This window comes from Vigna radiata, chromosome 6 (genome assembly GCF_000741045.1).
Source record: "Vigna radiata var. radiata cultivar VC1973A chromosome 6, Vradiata_ver6, whole genome shotgun sequence".
Taxonomy (NCBI): domain Eukaryota; kingdom Viridiplantae; phylum Streptophyta; class Magnoliopsida; order Fabales; family Fabaceae; genus Vigna; species Vigna radiata.
In genome coordinates this window covers 3,678,168-3,694,244 of record NC_028356.1, presented here as the reverse complement: position 1 = coordinate 3,694,244, position 16,077 = coordinate 3,678,168, and the positions used below count along the sequence as shown (strand labels likewise).

Sequence of the window (16,077 nt, the reverse complement as noted above, 5' to 3'; positions counted from 1 at the left end):
ACTTGACAATTAAATTTCAGTTCTGTGAATTTGATTATGAAAAGACCAACATAAGGTTCCATAGTCTAATATTGTTGTCTTAATCAAAATGAAAATTACAGTTGAGAAGCTTTACGGACTGTCTTGTGCAGCAATAAAATCAATCATACAACAAACGAAAGCTTTTAACAGTGCAAAAACACCCCATAACCAGCTGTCACAATTCCAAAACCTACACAGAAAAATCTGCTGCAATAAAACCATCCCGGGTAGCTGAAAGTGAGTCAGCACTAACCAGTTTACAGCTACTGATTTTACTTTCAATCTAAATTGTGAAGGACTCTTTCGTTGCATTAGATGGACAGAAGAATTAACTACTATATAAACCAGATTATACTACTTTCATTCCGTCGAACAAGGTTTAAAATATGAAATGAAGGAATAGGCACATGTAGTTATAACCCATATATCAATGCATTACTTCTACTCTAAAATTAAATGAGACTACCACGGTAACGCTTATTCACCCGTTTTAAAGATGGGTGAGGTGCAGGAAGAAACAGAAAATAAAAAGGTAAGAGGCAAAGGAAATGGACCAAATGGTGCGGCAGGAAACTATATTTATGCTATCGGGTTATACTGAGGCTGACAAGTCTCTTTTACAACATTACATTAACTCTGCTACACCATTCCACAGCCCTCACTTAATTTGACAACTACTGACTGAACAAAATCTGGAAGCAATAATAAAGATAAACAAAAAAAAGTCAACCAACTATACCCTGTATACACTCACTAATCCAAAAATCTTATGTACTGATACAGTGCAGTGATGATGATCAATGACCTCAACTTGAAGAACTTCCACAGTTGGAAGTAGTAAAGCTCAACGGGCTTTGGTCAGCAGATAGTGTTGAGAGAAATGTCACTCCTTTTGACAGAAAGAATTACATACCACAATTTTAATATAAAATCTGCAGAAACCACCTGGATTGCTGATCTCACTAGTTGGCCTATACAGAGTAGCCTTTTGCTGTTTCCCTGTTTTTACAAGCCCATAGATGTAGAAGAATGCCAAATTCATCCCACGCAAGTTTTCTAATTATAAATCTTTACTGGCTTCTCAAAAGTATGGCGATTCTGAAACAAAACCCAAGAAATTTGAAATGGTGTAATCAAACAAGTTTTCTTAAACTTTAAAACTAAACTCCAGTATTACCAGAACAGTGAACAAACTCAACAAAAATAAATAGAAGAAAAAAATGTACTTCAGAAAATAGTTCTTGCATACAAGATTACTCACCTGGTTGACAGCATATGATCTTTTAGGAGCATTATCAGTATGCTCCAAGCCAAGATACTGCTCCCAAGCACCATAAACATCTCTCCTCTATATCACATGATACAATAATTCAAACATATGTAAATGTTACAAAAAGTGAATGCAATTAACACAGCTAGAAAAAAAAAAAAAAAAAAAAAAAAGCAATTCGCCAATAAATAAGAGTACCTGAAAACGACTGGATACAATGTCAGAATCCTGAAGGTACTCAGGACGCCCTAAAGAAAAAAAGGCAAATTTCCACTGGCCAAACAAAAATATATATTAAACAATTGAATAAACTCACATAAAATTTAATAATATTTATGGACAATGAAACTTCAACCAAACAAAAGAAAGTGTTAACCAAAATTGAAGAGACATAATATAACCACCGACCACAAAAAAGAGGAAATACCTTTGCAAACTCATCATCAGGAACTTGAAGTTTCTTTTGTATTCGAACTTTAATTTCAGTCAAAGTCTCCCCTTCACGTATGACCAAGAAAAAGGGTTCCCCAAAGTTCTGAATTTGCTGTCATAACAAATCAAATGGAAACACATTACAAATGATTTGGAATATAACTAAAGCAGTAATGAAGTATGAAAGCCATCACGATACTACAAACTGCACTACGCAAAATGGATCAAATACAATTATATACCATTTGGTTCTGAGCCGTATCTTTCGTGAAATGATACACATGGATTAGGCGATCATGTGGACCCAGATTTTTCTCCTCTTCTGGAATCTGTAAACCACAAGAACAGCAACTCATTTATATTGCCACAAACTGAAATGAATAATTGATTATGCATTTAGAAGAATCAACCGATCATTTGAGTAAATCAAAGAAGGAACACTTCATATATTAAAAGCTAACATCCCTCTTCCCAGCTCACTCAAAAAAAGAACGAGACTACTACCTCTTCTGCACGTAAAGTCCAGTATTGATCATTAATGTTTTCAATCTTCTCATTGGGAGGGAAAACCTGCACAAGCAGAGGCAGGGTAAAAACTAATTACAAGATCACAACTAAAAGCAACTTCATTATTATATTGAATTCCAATTATTTGTTAATTTTGATCAGAAATATATAAAACAAAAAACAATAAATGCACGACGAGCTAAAATAGAGGTAACACAACACCTTGTATATCTTGTGATAGAAAACTTCAAGCAACCTAAGCTCAGCTTCAGGGGACGACAATTCCACCTGTGAGAACAATAATAAATGAGCAAAAATTATATCAAAAGAGTCACCACTTCAATAATAAACTGGGGCACTCAACAAAAACAGTAAACATGCTTCACGTGTTTACTTTTTTTAAATTAAAGGAGATTGAGGATATGATTTCAGTGGTCAGTAAGAATACAATTTATGCATGTTAATGAACTAAACAATACTAAGACAAAAAAATAAATAAATAAATAAAAAATAACCTTTGTTTTCAGATCATCAAGGACATCCCCCACAGTGCTCTGCTTTGGAAGCCTGATGGTATGAATAACCACCTGAATAAACAATTAAAAAAGGGTCAGAAAAAATCTATATAGAAACCAAAATAAAATCATGACTATATACTCACTTCATCCTTGGTAGCATGGTGAAATGCAACTTTCAGGGTTTTCAAACCTTGTAATTCTGGCAGAGGGATGTCAAGTACTTCATAGTACAATATGTCCGAAGTCTGACATGCATTAAGGAAAATAAGATGTTTTATTTTAAACAAGAAACAAAAAGAAAGAGTATGCATTAAGTCAATGATTACCTGATTATAGTGAACCAGCATTTCAGACAAATGCTCCACACCACGATACTTAACAGGCTGGGGTTTTGGTTGCTGAGAGTAACAATTGTGAGGCGTAAGCCTGATTATGGATGGATCATCCAAACCAAGTTGCTGAGCCACTCTCTCCACTACATCATCATATTTATAGAGCCTTGACCTATAAATTAATGTACATAGTATATGGTAAGGATGTAAATTCCAAGCAAAATAATAAGCAAATACTTGCATGTTCTCTCCACTAAAACTACAATATATTAGATCTAATGATTTCCTCCAATAAATTACACAATGCTTACATCTCGAGGCAGAAGTCATCTTCCTTGGGTTTATCAAGAGACCGAAAGTGAACAACCTAAAATACATGAATTGGATATTACAAAAGTAGCAAACATCTTACAGTAAAAACATAATGAAAAATACATGGTGTATTGGATACAAACATACATATATGTGCAGGAGGAGAAAATGAAACATAATAGAATTGAATGTTGGGTGGTGATAATTTTAGCATCACATCAATCGACACAGATTGCCTTTTGTTGAAATTCTAACACCTTTAATTGAACCCAAAAAAGAAAAGTACCTGCCGGTTGTGCACATATTCTAGATATGATGGCACATCTGGATAGCGGACATGTTCCTCATTGTATATAGCAGGAGCTTTCTGAAAGCATATAATATCTCCATCTTCTAACTGCAAATTTAGAAAAAGAAATGAATACACCAATCAAAGACAGTAAGACAAAGTGCACCAATGGCGTTTATATTTTACCTGGCTAGCTCGAAATGTTAATTTCTTATCAATAGGTTCACACATAACATTTGGCTCAAACTTAATTTCCTGCACAATAACAGTAGAAACGGTAAATTTACAAATGTCATGAGTAAAGTAACTCATTGAGATCAGAACCTAAAAAATGTTTTAAAAAAAAGGTACGTGCAGAATAGATCTTGAGATATGGCTTATGCTGAAGAACATGATGTACTTTATGCATAATCAATCATCAGTAAGTGTAGTTATTAAACAAATATAAAGTGTTTAGATCATACAAGGATGAAGTTCAGTTTAAAAATTTTCATGGTGTTTACCAACTGATAAAATAATAAACGAGAAGACAAACAAACCTCATATAGTCCAATCTCTTCATCAGGGTCATAACCAGCCATTTTGTTTAATTTCGTCAAGATTTCCAATGGCTTACCAGTATTCTTCACAAAGAGCCTTCCAACATAACTGCCACAAAAGGGAAATACATTGGATGTCAACAAAAATTCATGTTTTGCAAAAACCAGAAGTTCAAATGTAGACATTACTCAGTACCGTAGCTCCTCTTTCTCAGGATCATATAACTTGAAGAAAAGTAATATATCATCCTTTGTCTTGTCAGGTGGTGCAATAGGACGTAAATCCTAAATATTGATGTAGTTTGTCAGAAGGACTAGAATTTGAATATTCATGTTCATGCAATCAAAGTGGAATACAATTTCCATAAATACAAATGTTACCAGCCCAAGCTCCACTTCCAAAAACAATTTCAACTCTGCATTGTGAACCTTGTTTGATACCTCTCTCAATTGTCCGACCTGCAATGCAAATCAGATCAACAGAAAGTATAAACAACTTCAGATAGCACAGAAATACGTGGCAAAAATTAAGCAAAAACTGGGAGATATAAATAACAATAGAAGTATTCACCACCCCCAACACAAATAATAAAGCAAACCTCAGGGTCACAAAAATAGTTTAAAAACTGTTTAGCAGTTGCTTTTCTTATTCGTTTTCAGAAATAAAAGACAACTACCCAACCCCGTGAGAAATGAAATGATTAAAAGCAAAGCCAACACAGAATTAACTGCAGGTCAGGCCTAAGAAATACAATCCAAAATAAGCAAACCAGCCAGGAATTTAACAAAATTGGCATGTTGATATAGACATGAAGAATAAAACAGATTCAGCACACATATGTGGGTTAAAATGGAAATGGGTATAAAGACCGAATGCGGATATGAAAGCAAAATAATACAGAAAAGCTTCAATCAAGCTCAGGAATTTACAGATTGTGCTTCTTCCATGGGTGTCAATGGTCGATTTGGACGATATGTATGGTTTTGCCGCTTTGCCCACAGCCAAAAACGCTGGAATTGAACTGGTATGTTAAACTCTTTAGCAACCTCGTCCTGTTAATCACATGAATCAGCCGGCAATCAGATTAAAAAAATGAAACCAATGGAAATAGGTGCTTCGAGCAAGCATTTATTTTTCTTAATAGTATTTATGTCATAGCTGTGATAGATAAGTAACAACGCAGAACACTATAAATATTTCATATATCTTAAGTTACATTTTATTTTTAACTCTTTATGCTAAATTAAACTAAACTACAATAACAATCAGATAACAATGTGTAGTCAACAATAACTTGAGGTCATTTTTAAGACAATAACTGTCTTTTTCATTCAAGACTTTTCAAATTTCTTTGCCCATGTCCATGTCAATGAAATCTGTGTCTCCTGCAACTTTTGGCTTTTTTTTTGTAACATCTTCAAATTCAAATAGAAAATCAAAGAACAGAAAGATTTACATAGAATATGTTTTCATTCCGCCAAAGCTTCATAAGTTTTATATTTTAACAGTGTTCTAAAACTAACGATCACCTCACAATAAGAACCAAAAACTAATTTTTCTTAAGCAGACAAATTAAACTTCTAGCTCAATGAATGACATGTATAAAATGTTTAGTAGTAAGAAAAACTGTTACGTATCTGAGTATGAAACCTAACCAGAACAACCTCTCACACACTCACAACAAGCAACAGAACAATGAATGAATGAATTTCTTTTATTAATGGTAATAGAATTCTGTAAACAAAGGATAGTTGGGAGCATAACCTCCTTAGTATGGGAGCATAACCTCCCACACAGGACTATAGCCACAGCCACCTGTCAACAACTCAATAATCAAAATTTTAACCCTAATAATACTCTATCTCTATTTATATTAATTATTTCCTGCCCTTCTTATAATGAATATTTCCCTAGAATATATCTTTATTTAATATATATATCTTACACTGGATATTTCCTTAGAACATATCTTTATTTACTATAAATATCTTATATTGAATATTTTCCCTAAAATATATCTTTATTTACTATAAGCATTTCTTGCCTATCCTAACTACTACAACACTTAGGATAGTAACTCTTCAACCGGTCAGCTCATGTTCCTCGTTGTTTCCCACCGTTCGGCTCGAACTCTCACCGCCTTCAGCGGTTCGGCTTGAATCCTCACCGCCTTCCACTATTCGCCGTCCACTGTTCGGCTTGACCTTTTCCCGCCTTCCACCGTTCAGCTTGACTCCTCACCGCCTTCCACCGTTCGGCCTGACCTCTCCCCGCCTTCCACAGTTCGGGTTCTACTTACTTTCCCCAATATTGTTCGTGTTAGGTTCCTGGGTTTGAACCTAACAAGAACTCAATCAAAAAAATAGAAATAATGGGAAAGAATGGGTTTTTGTATTATTCATAGTAAAGGATGACTATCTTTACAAAGAATAGGCTAGGAGCATAACCTCCCTGGCTAAGGGCATAACCCCTCTCTACAAGCTCAAAGCTGGACAGTACACAAAAATACTCGATACCGCCTACAGAGTTACTAGAACTCTATTTATATCAACTCTGACCGCTTCCCCTTTTACAATCATCACCCCCACACCCTTAACTCCTAAACCCATCCATTATATCATCTTATATCCTAACATTACACCCCGCTACAGAACAACCTTGTCCTCAAGGTTGGTACCAAATAGCTTGGTCTCTTGGTTCCTCTTCATCATCTTGTTATCATCTGAAGAGAATCCATTGGCGACTGCCCACCACTTCAAGTCTGGAGGTTTAGGAGGTGGCAACTCCTCCTCCACTATCTTCCCTTCTTCCTCTTCCGTTCCTATCACACCCAATATCGTTCTGCTTCGTCCTACTTTGGTGAAAACTGTTCGGTATCTTCTTATAGTGGTGAAAACCGTTCGGTCCACCCGTGCAGCTTCATAGCTTTTTGGCTGAACAAGGCCTCCAGCTGAGAGAGTGGACAACTCCATTTGCTTCCAATCTAATTCTGTCTCGGACCGCTCGACAACCTCACCTGGGATATTGTGCTTTACCTCAGACCGTTGGGCAACACCAGATCTACCGTACGGTTCCTTCAGGCTATCTTCAACCGTGCGGGCTGCATTGGTTTTCTTCCTCTGCTCAACCCCCAAGCTCCCCTGGTACGGTTGGGTATCCTCCATGGCTAAACCCCATTTTTCTACCAATCCCTTGTCTATGAAATTGTGACACGTTCCACCATCGGTCAAAATCATACCCGTTCGGCCCCCAATCAACCTGTTCGGCTTCAGCATTTGTGGCTGAGTGAAGCCTCCAACCGATAAAGCGGACCTCTCCCTCTGCTTCCGGTCTATTTCGGTTTCAACTTCCTCTGTCTCCACCTCTTCATCCTCTGACCACTCGGTATCGTTCAATCGGCATGGATTACAGCAATAGGTCTCGAACCGCACGGTATTCGCTCCTCACATTTGTCCCTCATAAGACTCATCTTCTATCCCGCTCCCATTCTCTACCAATAGCTGCTCATCTGCCACCTTCTTCGTTCGACCCTCCAAAATCTTGAGGTCTCGTACCGATTCGTCCACCGTCCCCTTCCGTTTGAATGTCGCCAACCGCTCCACAATGGTTCTGAACCTTATTACCAGAGCTTCCTTCAACCCATCCCAAAAACAATTCTTGGCTTTCTCCTTCCAGGCTTTGATCCAGCCAATCCTTCGAACGTGGGTAGTGCCACCCTCGTCCTCCAATTCTTTTGTATCTCATGATGTTTGCCACTCACTCTCCCTCTGATTCCCTCCTCACGTCTCCCTGGATTATCATTCACTGAATTTTGACTCCCATTAGAGCTTCTGTCATGGTTGTTAGTCTGCGTCCCCACCATCCGCATTAATTGTTGCAGTTCCCTTCGTATGGCGGCGGGCTCAACCTTCATCCCCTCCATCGTAACCTCCAATGCCTCCACTCTACTATTTGTGCTTCTTTCCCTTCTTGATTTCGCGCTCAATTTGGGATCCCGCAAGTTCTGGATCATTTCTTGACCAGTTTCTTGATTAATTCTTGATCCTTTCCCCCATTATGATTCCGGCAACGCCTTGATCCGGTAGCGTCTCGATCCTTCACCCCCACTGCGAAAATGGCAGGTCGGACCAATTGTTAGGTTCCTGGGTTTGGAACCTAACAAGAACTCAATCAAAAAGATAGAAATAGTGAGGAAAGAATGGGTTTCTATATTATTCACAGTAAAGATATATCTTTACAAAGAATAGGCTGGGAGCATAACCTCCCTGACTGAGGGCATAACCCCTCTCTACAAGCTCAAAGCTAGACTAAACACAAAAATACTCGATACCCCTACAGAGTTACTAGAATTCTATTTATATCAACTCTGACCGCTTCCCCTTTTACAATCGTCACCCCCACACCCTTAACTCCTAAACCCATCTATTATATCATCTTATATCCTAACCACATTACAACCTATTACCTTATATCCTATCAAAAACTAAGATTACTAACAAATCCAACTTGGATTACAACATATTACCAGTATTCCACATCCTAGATCCTACGTGGCTTATCTCCAGTCAATTGATATCAAGACTACTCATCAACTGTGAACATAATATGGTGATAAGAAGGGGCAAATTCCATGTCACTGAATCCCTCTCCCACAACGAAAAAAAAAGCAAAATTATAGTGTTGCTGTTTCTTTGAAAAATAATTCTACTGAAAAAGTTCTCCTTTTTCAATCCTATTTTGAATTTTTTCCCATTTAACAGTATTTATAATAATATAGTTTTCTGTCAATGGACAGTTTATAACATCCATAACATAAAAGAATCCTAAACAAATAAGGCATGCTGTCAGAAAAGTAGTTTGTCCTGAATTATAAATTTTTCCAAATAAAAGCAACTGCTTGACAAGAGAGATTTACTGCAGAGATGAGGTCAAAGCAGACAAGAAATGAATAAGATATGCCAAGCCAAAACACATCTAGCACTAGAGCTAAAAGTGTGTTTAAAGATTATACCTTAAAAAGGTTAAAAGATGTTTGTTTTTGAACACGGAAACTCCTCACTTTGTCATGGTCTACAAGATCAAAATATATATCCTTTCCAATCTGCTCTGCAAGGTCTTCATCTCGTGCCACCTAAGAAGTGTCACATGCTATCAGGTTATATCAAAATACAATTTGATTAGGTGGCACACAGCATATGCATATAGACACAAACAGTATTCAATTCTGAATAGCAAGTTAGAAACTAGCCACAAGGAACCTTTATAATAGTGTAAAGGTGAGCCTCCGCCTTTTCTTTCTTTTTGTGCTCCTTTTCTTCTTGTTCTTTCTTCAACCTCTCCTGCATTAATCCATTGAAGAAATTGATTGCAAAATTTTCAGAATAAAGCAGAAACAACAGAAAATAGAAATTTAGATGACAACACCAAAATAAGCTTGGTTTGATGTTGGCTTCAAGTACTCCTAATAAACTTCTCACGAAAAAAATTATAAAAACAACTTTTTAGTTTAAATCATCTGGGTACAAGGATTAACCTATATTATATTACACCTATTCTTGTGCCAAAATTAACTTTGTACAAAATGTGGTTTTCATCTAATATAACCATTAAATCATAAATATTACCTACATCACTCATCTCAAATCCAGTAAAACTTCAACAATAACAATCAAATTTTAAAAGTAAACATTATGTTTACTTGTGTACTCAGTGACAGCAAATATGTCTGAACCTAGAATCCAATGCAAACTAACCAAAGCCATCACATGAATGAGGCAAAAAATAAGTCTGGATTAATATTAAACTAAGCAAATGATTTGTATTCTATCTTATAAGAACTTTTAATCCAAAGAGTTTTGTATAAAATTACTCACCAAAAGTGTAGTGTAAAAGAATAACTTACTTTACAACAGTGTAAATTAATCCCTCGTATGTAGATAGTTAACAAGGGGGAAAAAATCAGTTCAGAACAGTCATCAAGTAGACTGTAGTATATGACTACAACATTCCTATTGAATTAGTCATCTGCATTTATTTACCAAAATGCAGTTGACAAACTTATTACTATTTGACTTGGCACAATTTATATTGAGCCCAAAGTACCTAAGAATGATCACCTACCCTTAAATGTTCGGCGATGTCTTTCTCATCCACATTGCATATTACTTTGTCTTTGTCAGCTTCCCGTATATACACCAGCATATAAGCATTTGAATATTTGGTGAATTTAAAAGGAGTGTTGTTAAACCCAGGATTCGTCTGTGGTAACTGTTAAAATAGGTTTAAACAATCAATAAGTAAACGTTCAAATATGGGGATAAATTCCAGAGCCAAATGAAAAATCAATTACCTCTTCCTCGCCACCATATTGCTCCTCTAATGCCCGTTTAGTGTCTTCTTTAGTTACCCTCTCGTCATCAAATTTATACCTAATAGTCATATACATTCTATTATATATCCCATGCAGTATTTATATTAACTCATAATAATAGGGTACTCTAATAAGACCACTTAAAAAATCAGTATTTCTTTAGTTATCCTAAGTATGCTACACAAAGATTATATAGTTGAGTTTATAGAAAGTTACCCATATAAATCTATGAATGTGAATTTTCAATTTTCAGTTAAATGCTATCATTTACAAGATATTTTCCTTGTCTGCATCATGTTTATCACATGTATATTTATTTTCTCAATAACTGTGCATTTTTGCAGGATCCTATGAACCATGCTACAATGAATGCAGCAAAATCAACATTTAAGTATCTTGTAATGTGACCTCTGGTAGTCATCATCACTAATGCACAAAAAGCACCTAGTTTATATGGCACTGAACAATTCAGATGTGGTAATTATAGTATATATACATACCACTGCTCAGAGAGAGTTGGCCTGATAAAAGCGTAATAATGTCCACCGTGTACACCACCACTATGAACCAAAACACTGGAAAAAAAAAATTTAAATGTCAAAATATATGCATTTGGATAAAAAGTTGTAATTGCGAACTAATGGAAATCATCAGCACTTTGAAAGAAAAATTACAAAGTTGATGAACTTCATTAATATTTTATAATGGTAACTCCAAAATTTTAATATTAACTCAAGTGTTATTGTTCCAACAAGATTTAAAAATTCAATCCCCCACTTGATTTGGAAAATTCGGAACATGATTATCAGACTCGATTGTTGAGCTTACGTTCTCACACCCCCATTGCCCAAGTTGACTGCAATGAGTTGGCAAGTCAAAAGGAGTTTTTTTTTTAACCAAAATGACACCATTGATCGCCATTTTCAGTGACAAAATTTTAAAATAAATAAATAAAACTGTAGTTAGGAGGTTTGTTCTTCTCCTCCACCTCAAGGATTAGGGTTTCCTGTTTGGTCTCTATTATTCGTGACATATCTCTTAACCTGCATTATGGTGCATCATGCTCTGTGGTCACAGTTCTCTTAGCTCGTGATTTTTTCTGCTTACGGTTCTATTGGCTCATGGTTTTCTAATATTGTTATTCTCTCCACTTGTGATTTTGATCTACTCACGTGGTGTTCTGCTCTTCTCTCCTCACAGGTTATATAAAATAAATTTGTAATAATTTTTATTACTATGGTGTGGTGTTTTTCAACTATAGAAATTTTAATTATTATATAATTTCTTTTTTAATTTACTAATTGAAAATTGAAATTAGGATCAAATCATTTTCTCCTTATTTTACTTTATCACTTTTTTCTTTCTTTGACTGTAGAAGTCATTGCTTGTACTTTACTCAAGTATATGGGTAAATTATGAGAAAATATATACTGCTTCCATTACCACAACATTACCTATGATTAAACAATCACCATGCACCAATAAAAAACAACGTAGTGTAGCAACAACTAGTGCTGCCATTAGCGCAACATTACCTGTGAAGTGTGTAAAGATTGCGGACATTCCTATCAGCTTCGGGTGATAAATATTTTCCATTCTCACGATCAAGGTCGAGTTGCATGGGAAACTCATAACGGTCATTAATCTACATAGCAGAAGAAAGAAAAAACTTTCATGTGTTGAAAAGAGAGTTTAACCATTCCATCAAATGAGAACCCATGGACAAAAACGTAAAACTAAATAATGCCCATGATCCCTCTGGCAGAAAATATCCCTTCAGGTGATTGTTTCAAATGATTTAAACAAATTTTAATTACATGTATACACATGCAAACAAACGAACCAACCAAAAGATTTTCCACCCAGAGCAAAGAAAAGCAAAAAAGAAGTTTCAATTTCAAAAAGGTATTGAGAAAAATGCTTGCAGAAATTCTTCAATATTTTCATCATTTCAAAAAGGTAATGAGAAAAATGTTTGCAGAAATTCTTCATTAATTTCATCATCTCGGGGCACTATTGTCCAACACAAGTCATGTGCTGAATAACTTTCTTGCATGAAGTAACAGTATTGTAAATGAATACATACCCCGTATAAAGAAGGATATCATAATAGATAGTCCAGCATAAGTAATTAAGCTAATGAAAAAATCTTCAACGGTATTAATAGTTGAGCTACAGGAAATTATTTGAACCTTACTCTGAGTGCAAACTTTATCATATGGCAGCAAATAAAGTATCTAGAGAAGAAAATATCCTATACACCAGAGTTTGTTTGACTACCAACCTTGACCATGGTATCCCGCATAAAGTCATATTCAAATCTTTTAAGCTGAAGCTGAAGAACAGGAGGGAAATCAATGAATAGGACACCCTTCTTAGCATCCTGAAAAAAAAAATGAAAAATAGTCAGTTTATATGTGAAACTATATTGGAAACTTGTATATTTGAGTGCATTCAAACATTAACTATCACAAACTAAAAGGATTCAGTTCAGAACTTAAAATTTGCAATCAAAAATTAATTTTGTAAAGTCATAAGAACTCAAGATTTAGAACTTCTACAGATGATTTATTACAACCAGACTCGAATTAACGATTGCAACCAACCTGCAAACCATATTGTTCAGCATGGTATTTGTTGTCCCCTTCAAGACGTTCAACTTCAACATATTTGTCAAAGGAAGCATATACATCAGGACAGCCTTTCACATCAAGCTGAAGATCTGCAAGGATATGTAAAACTTAATTAGAACCTAGTGGTGTGGTACAATTAAACCATAATTAACTTCAAAATGCACATGGAGGTACCATAAAACGACTCCTTTCTAGTTGATTTATAGTCCACGTTGATGCATTCAATATAGTTCATATGATGTCCTTCAAATAACTTCTGTATAGTTCCCTCAACAACAGTTCCCTAATGACAAAATAAACATAATCATCATGAAATTAAGAGGATCTTCCACAAAAAATTTTATGCACAAAACATCCAAAAGGCCTTCCATTACCTTCATTTTGTCTTCAAGTTTTTCAGAAAGGACTCTGTTCAGTTCTTGAACATCATGCTGCATGAAAGAATCATACGTATCCCATCCAAAAGATTTAGTGAGCTCCTTTGTTGCAACACTGGTGTCACTATACTGGAGCTTGTAGAATAAACTCTGCAATGCCAAAGGGATGCTTGCAGAGGGCATGTCATTCTCTGTTGTTGGCATGTGGTACACAGCCTGAAATATGACCACCATGACACAAGTTCATCACTATCAAGCCAAAAAGCTAAACTTATGAGAGAGAAAAAGAAAAATAGGGCCTGACCTTTCGAAAATAAGGAATGTGATATAAAGTTTGGAGTAGAGAATTCATATAACATGTAGCACCCTGGTTCTTAAGTCCAACATAGCCAGTCTCCTTTTTTGAATCATATGTCCAGTAATCAACAATTCTACGAACAAGAACCTCAGCTTCAACTACAAGAGTGTCATTCACGAGATACCCTCTGGTAGGATCATACAATTCACCGAGCGGCATAAAGGACGTGAAACCCCAATCACTTTCCCGCGCATTGAATTGGTGCTGTGTGTCTACATTGTGTAAAACAAAATTAGAACAAGACATATGACATGAGTATACCTAAAAACCAAGACCATTTTCACTTTCTTCACTTATTACTTTTATTCCATCGTAAATTCAAAAATACAAAGTACTAGATAAAAGGTAAAACACTTTAACTTATCAACACAATACATGCACTAGATAATAAATACTTACCATTATACTTACATTTATTTCTTAACCAATAACCAGAACCATGAGAAAGAGCCTTGTTTTATTTAGCATGTTAATGATAACAGTTCGTTCAGGATAAGTAATATATCTAGATTTAAATACAATACTACAAGGAAATAAATCGAACACACACACATAAGCTGTTCATAAATCAATTGCAACAAAAATCCCACCATTTTCTATAACTTTAGTTCAAGCAATGATCTTTTCTACACACATATATGGTACATCATCTTGTAACAATTGCAAGGAACAAATTTAAGGGACTACCTTTTCTCACAGAATATTTATTATGGATTTGATTAATAACAGCCAAGCTAAACTGTGCGTATCTACTCCAGCCATAGGGCAAACTAGAAGAATCAGCAACATCCAAATACATGGATAAATAGTCCACATTGTTCCCTTTTGGGAAAATAAGTACACGCCTGCTCATCAAAGACAAAATTCAGAAGAGATCATTAAAGATAAGCTCGCCATTAATCAACTAACCCGATGTGAAAACATGATTGTCAATACCATTTATATCCGCCAACAACAAATATTTCTGAATACAGCTTCTTCGAATTCATTCTAGAAAAGTTGTCAATTTTCCACGTGAATCTTGTCGATGAAGGATCCTCGACAGGCTGGCTCTCCACAGTGTTGGCAGCATCAGGTTGTGCCACAACTAAAGATCATCAAAATCAGTGAAAAAGAACAACTAAGTATCATGCTTTAAATCAGTCCATAACCAAGGATGAAACCAAAAAAGAAAGAATAGGTCCTTCCCTTGTTGAAAAGAATGAGTAAATGGAAGAGAAAGAAAGACAATGACACGATCAATAAAGACATTGAAAATAGACAACATCCCTAAAATGTCAACAAGAAAACACTTTTTTGTCCAGAAAACCTAAAACTCTTGGACAAATTTGTCAACGAACAAATGTCTAACAAATTTGTCAATCCCTTCCTGTCTCTCTGACAATAAAAAAAATGCATGAAGTGACTCCCAGTCCTCTAGGAGGAATATCAATCGATCACATAAAACCAATATATAGAGTAACAAAATTAACAGGGGTTTCTCGGATCAAAAGAGTAAGAAAGCAACAAGTACCTTCCATGGGTTGGTGATTATTCTCCGCTAAATCAGTGTGTGGGACAAGCATCTCCTCATCCTCCTGCTGCTGCAAGAACGAAACACCAAACAGAAGCTAATAACTATAACCGTACTTCGGATCCACTGAAGAAACAAAGCCAATTAAATCCCCAAAATCCAAGCACGAAATGCATCGTAATTGAAGCAAATTCCAGTCTCGCAGATCAAAACCACAACCCCTAGACGAAACCCCATCACTCCCCGCCAACCCAACCCTCGACCAAAACCACAATCAAATTAACACCATTAACCGGAAAAGCAAAAGGAACAAAATCATGCAAGCAAATAAGACAAAACGAGAAACGAGAAGCGAAATTGAAAACGCGCGAGTGAATGAAGCCACGAAAAAGAGCACGGGGGAGTTGCGGAGTGAGGGTAAGAGACGTACGTCAATAGGAGCAGGAGTCATCACAGTCATGGCGATTACGCAATTGACCTCGCGTGGCGTTACTTGTGGGGAAGCAATGGAAGAGAGAGAGAGGAGAGAAAAGGGGGAAGAGCACTATAAGAAAACGAGATCACCAGAAGCTATTGCTGAGTTTCTATTGCTCGAAGAGGGAGAA

At 35.9% G+C, this 16,077-nt stretch overlaps 1 protein-coding gene across 1 annotated transcript; it reads right to left on the bottom strand.

Moving 5' to 3' along the window:
- Positions 1-570: 570 nt before the first annotated feature.
- LOC106764752 (ubiquitin carboxyl-terminal hydrolase 12) lies at positions 571-16,077 on the bottom strand. Its single transcript, XM_014649127.2, has 32 exons — positions 15,903-16,077; positions 15,473-15,542; positions 14,896-15,046; positions 14,647-14,804; positions 13,906-14,171; positions 13,599-13,817; positions 13,399-13,507; positions 13,198-13,313; positions 12,876-12,974; positions 12,127-12,236; positions 11,092-11,166; positions 10,571-10,649; positions 10,342-10,488; positions 9,480-9,560; positions 9,233-9,352; positions 5,151-5,273; positions 4,602-4,679; positions 4,417-4,505; positions 4,221-4,329; positions 3,868-3,936; positions 3,679-3,789; positions 3,392-3,447; positions 3,075-3,252; positions 2,892-2,993; positions 2,746-2,817; positions 2,453-2,518; positions 2,228-2,293; positions 1,966-2,052; positions 1,719-1,835; positions 1,490-1,564; positions 1,283-1,369; positions 571-1,119 (listed from the first exon to the last, which is right to left on the bottom strand). Exons 1-32 carry the CDS (start codon positions 15,930-15,932, stop codon positions 1,078-1,080), a joined length of 3,357 nt encoding a protein of 1,118 aa, XP_014504613.1. The 5' UTR covers positions 15,933-16,077; the 3' UTR covers positions 571-1,077.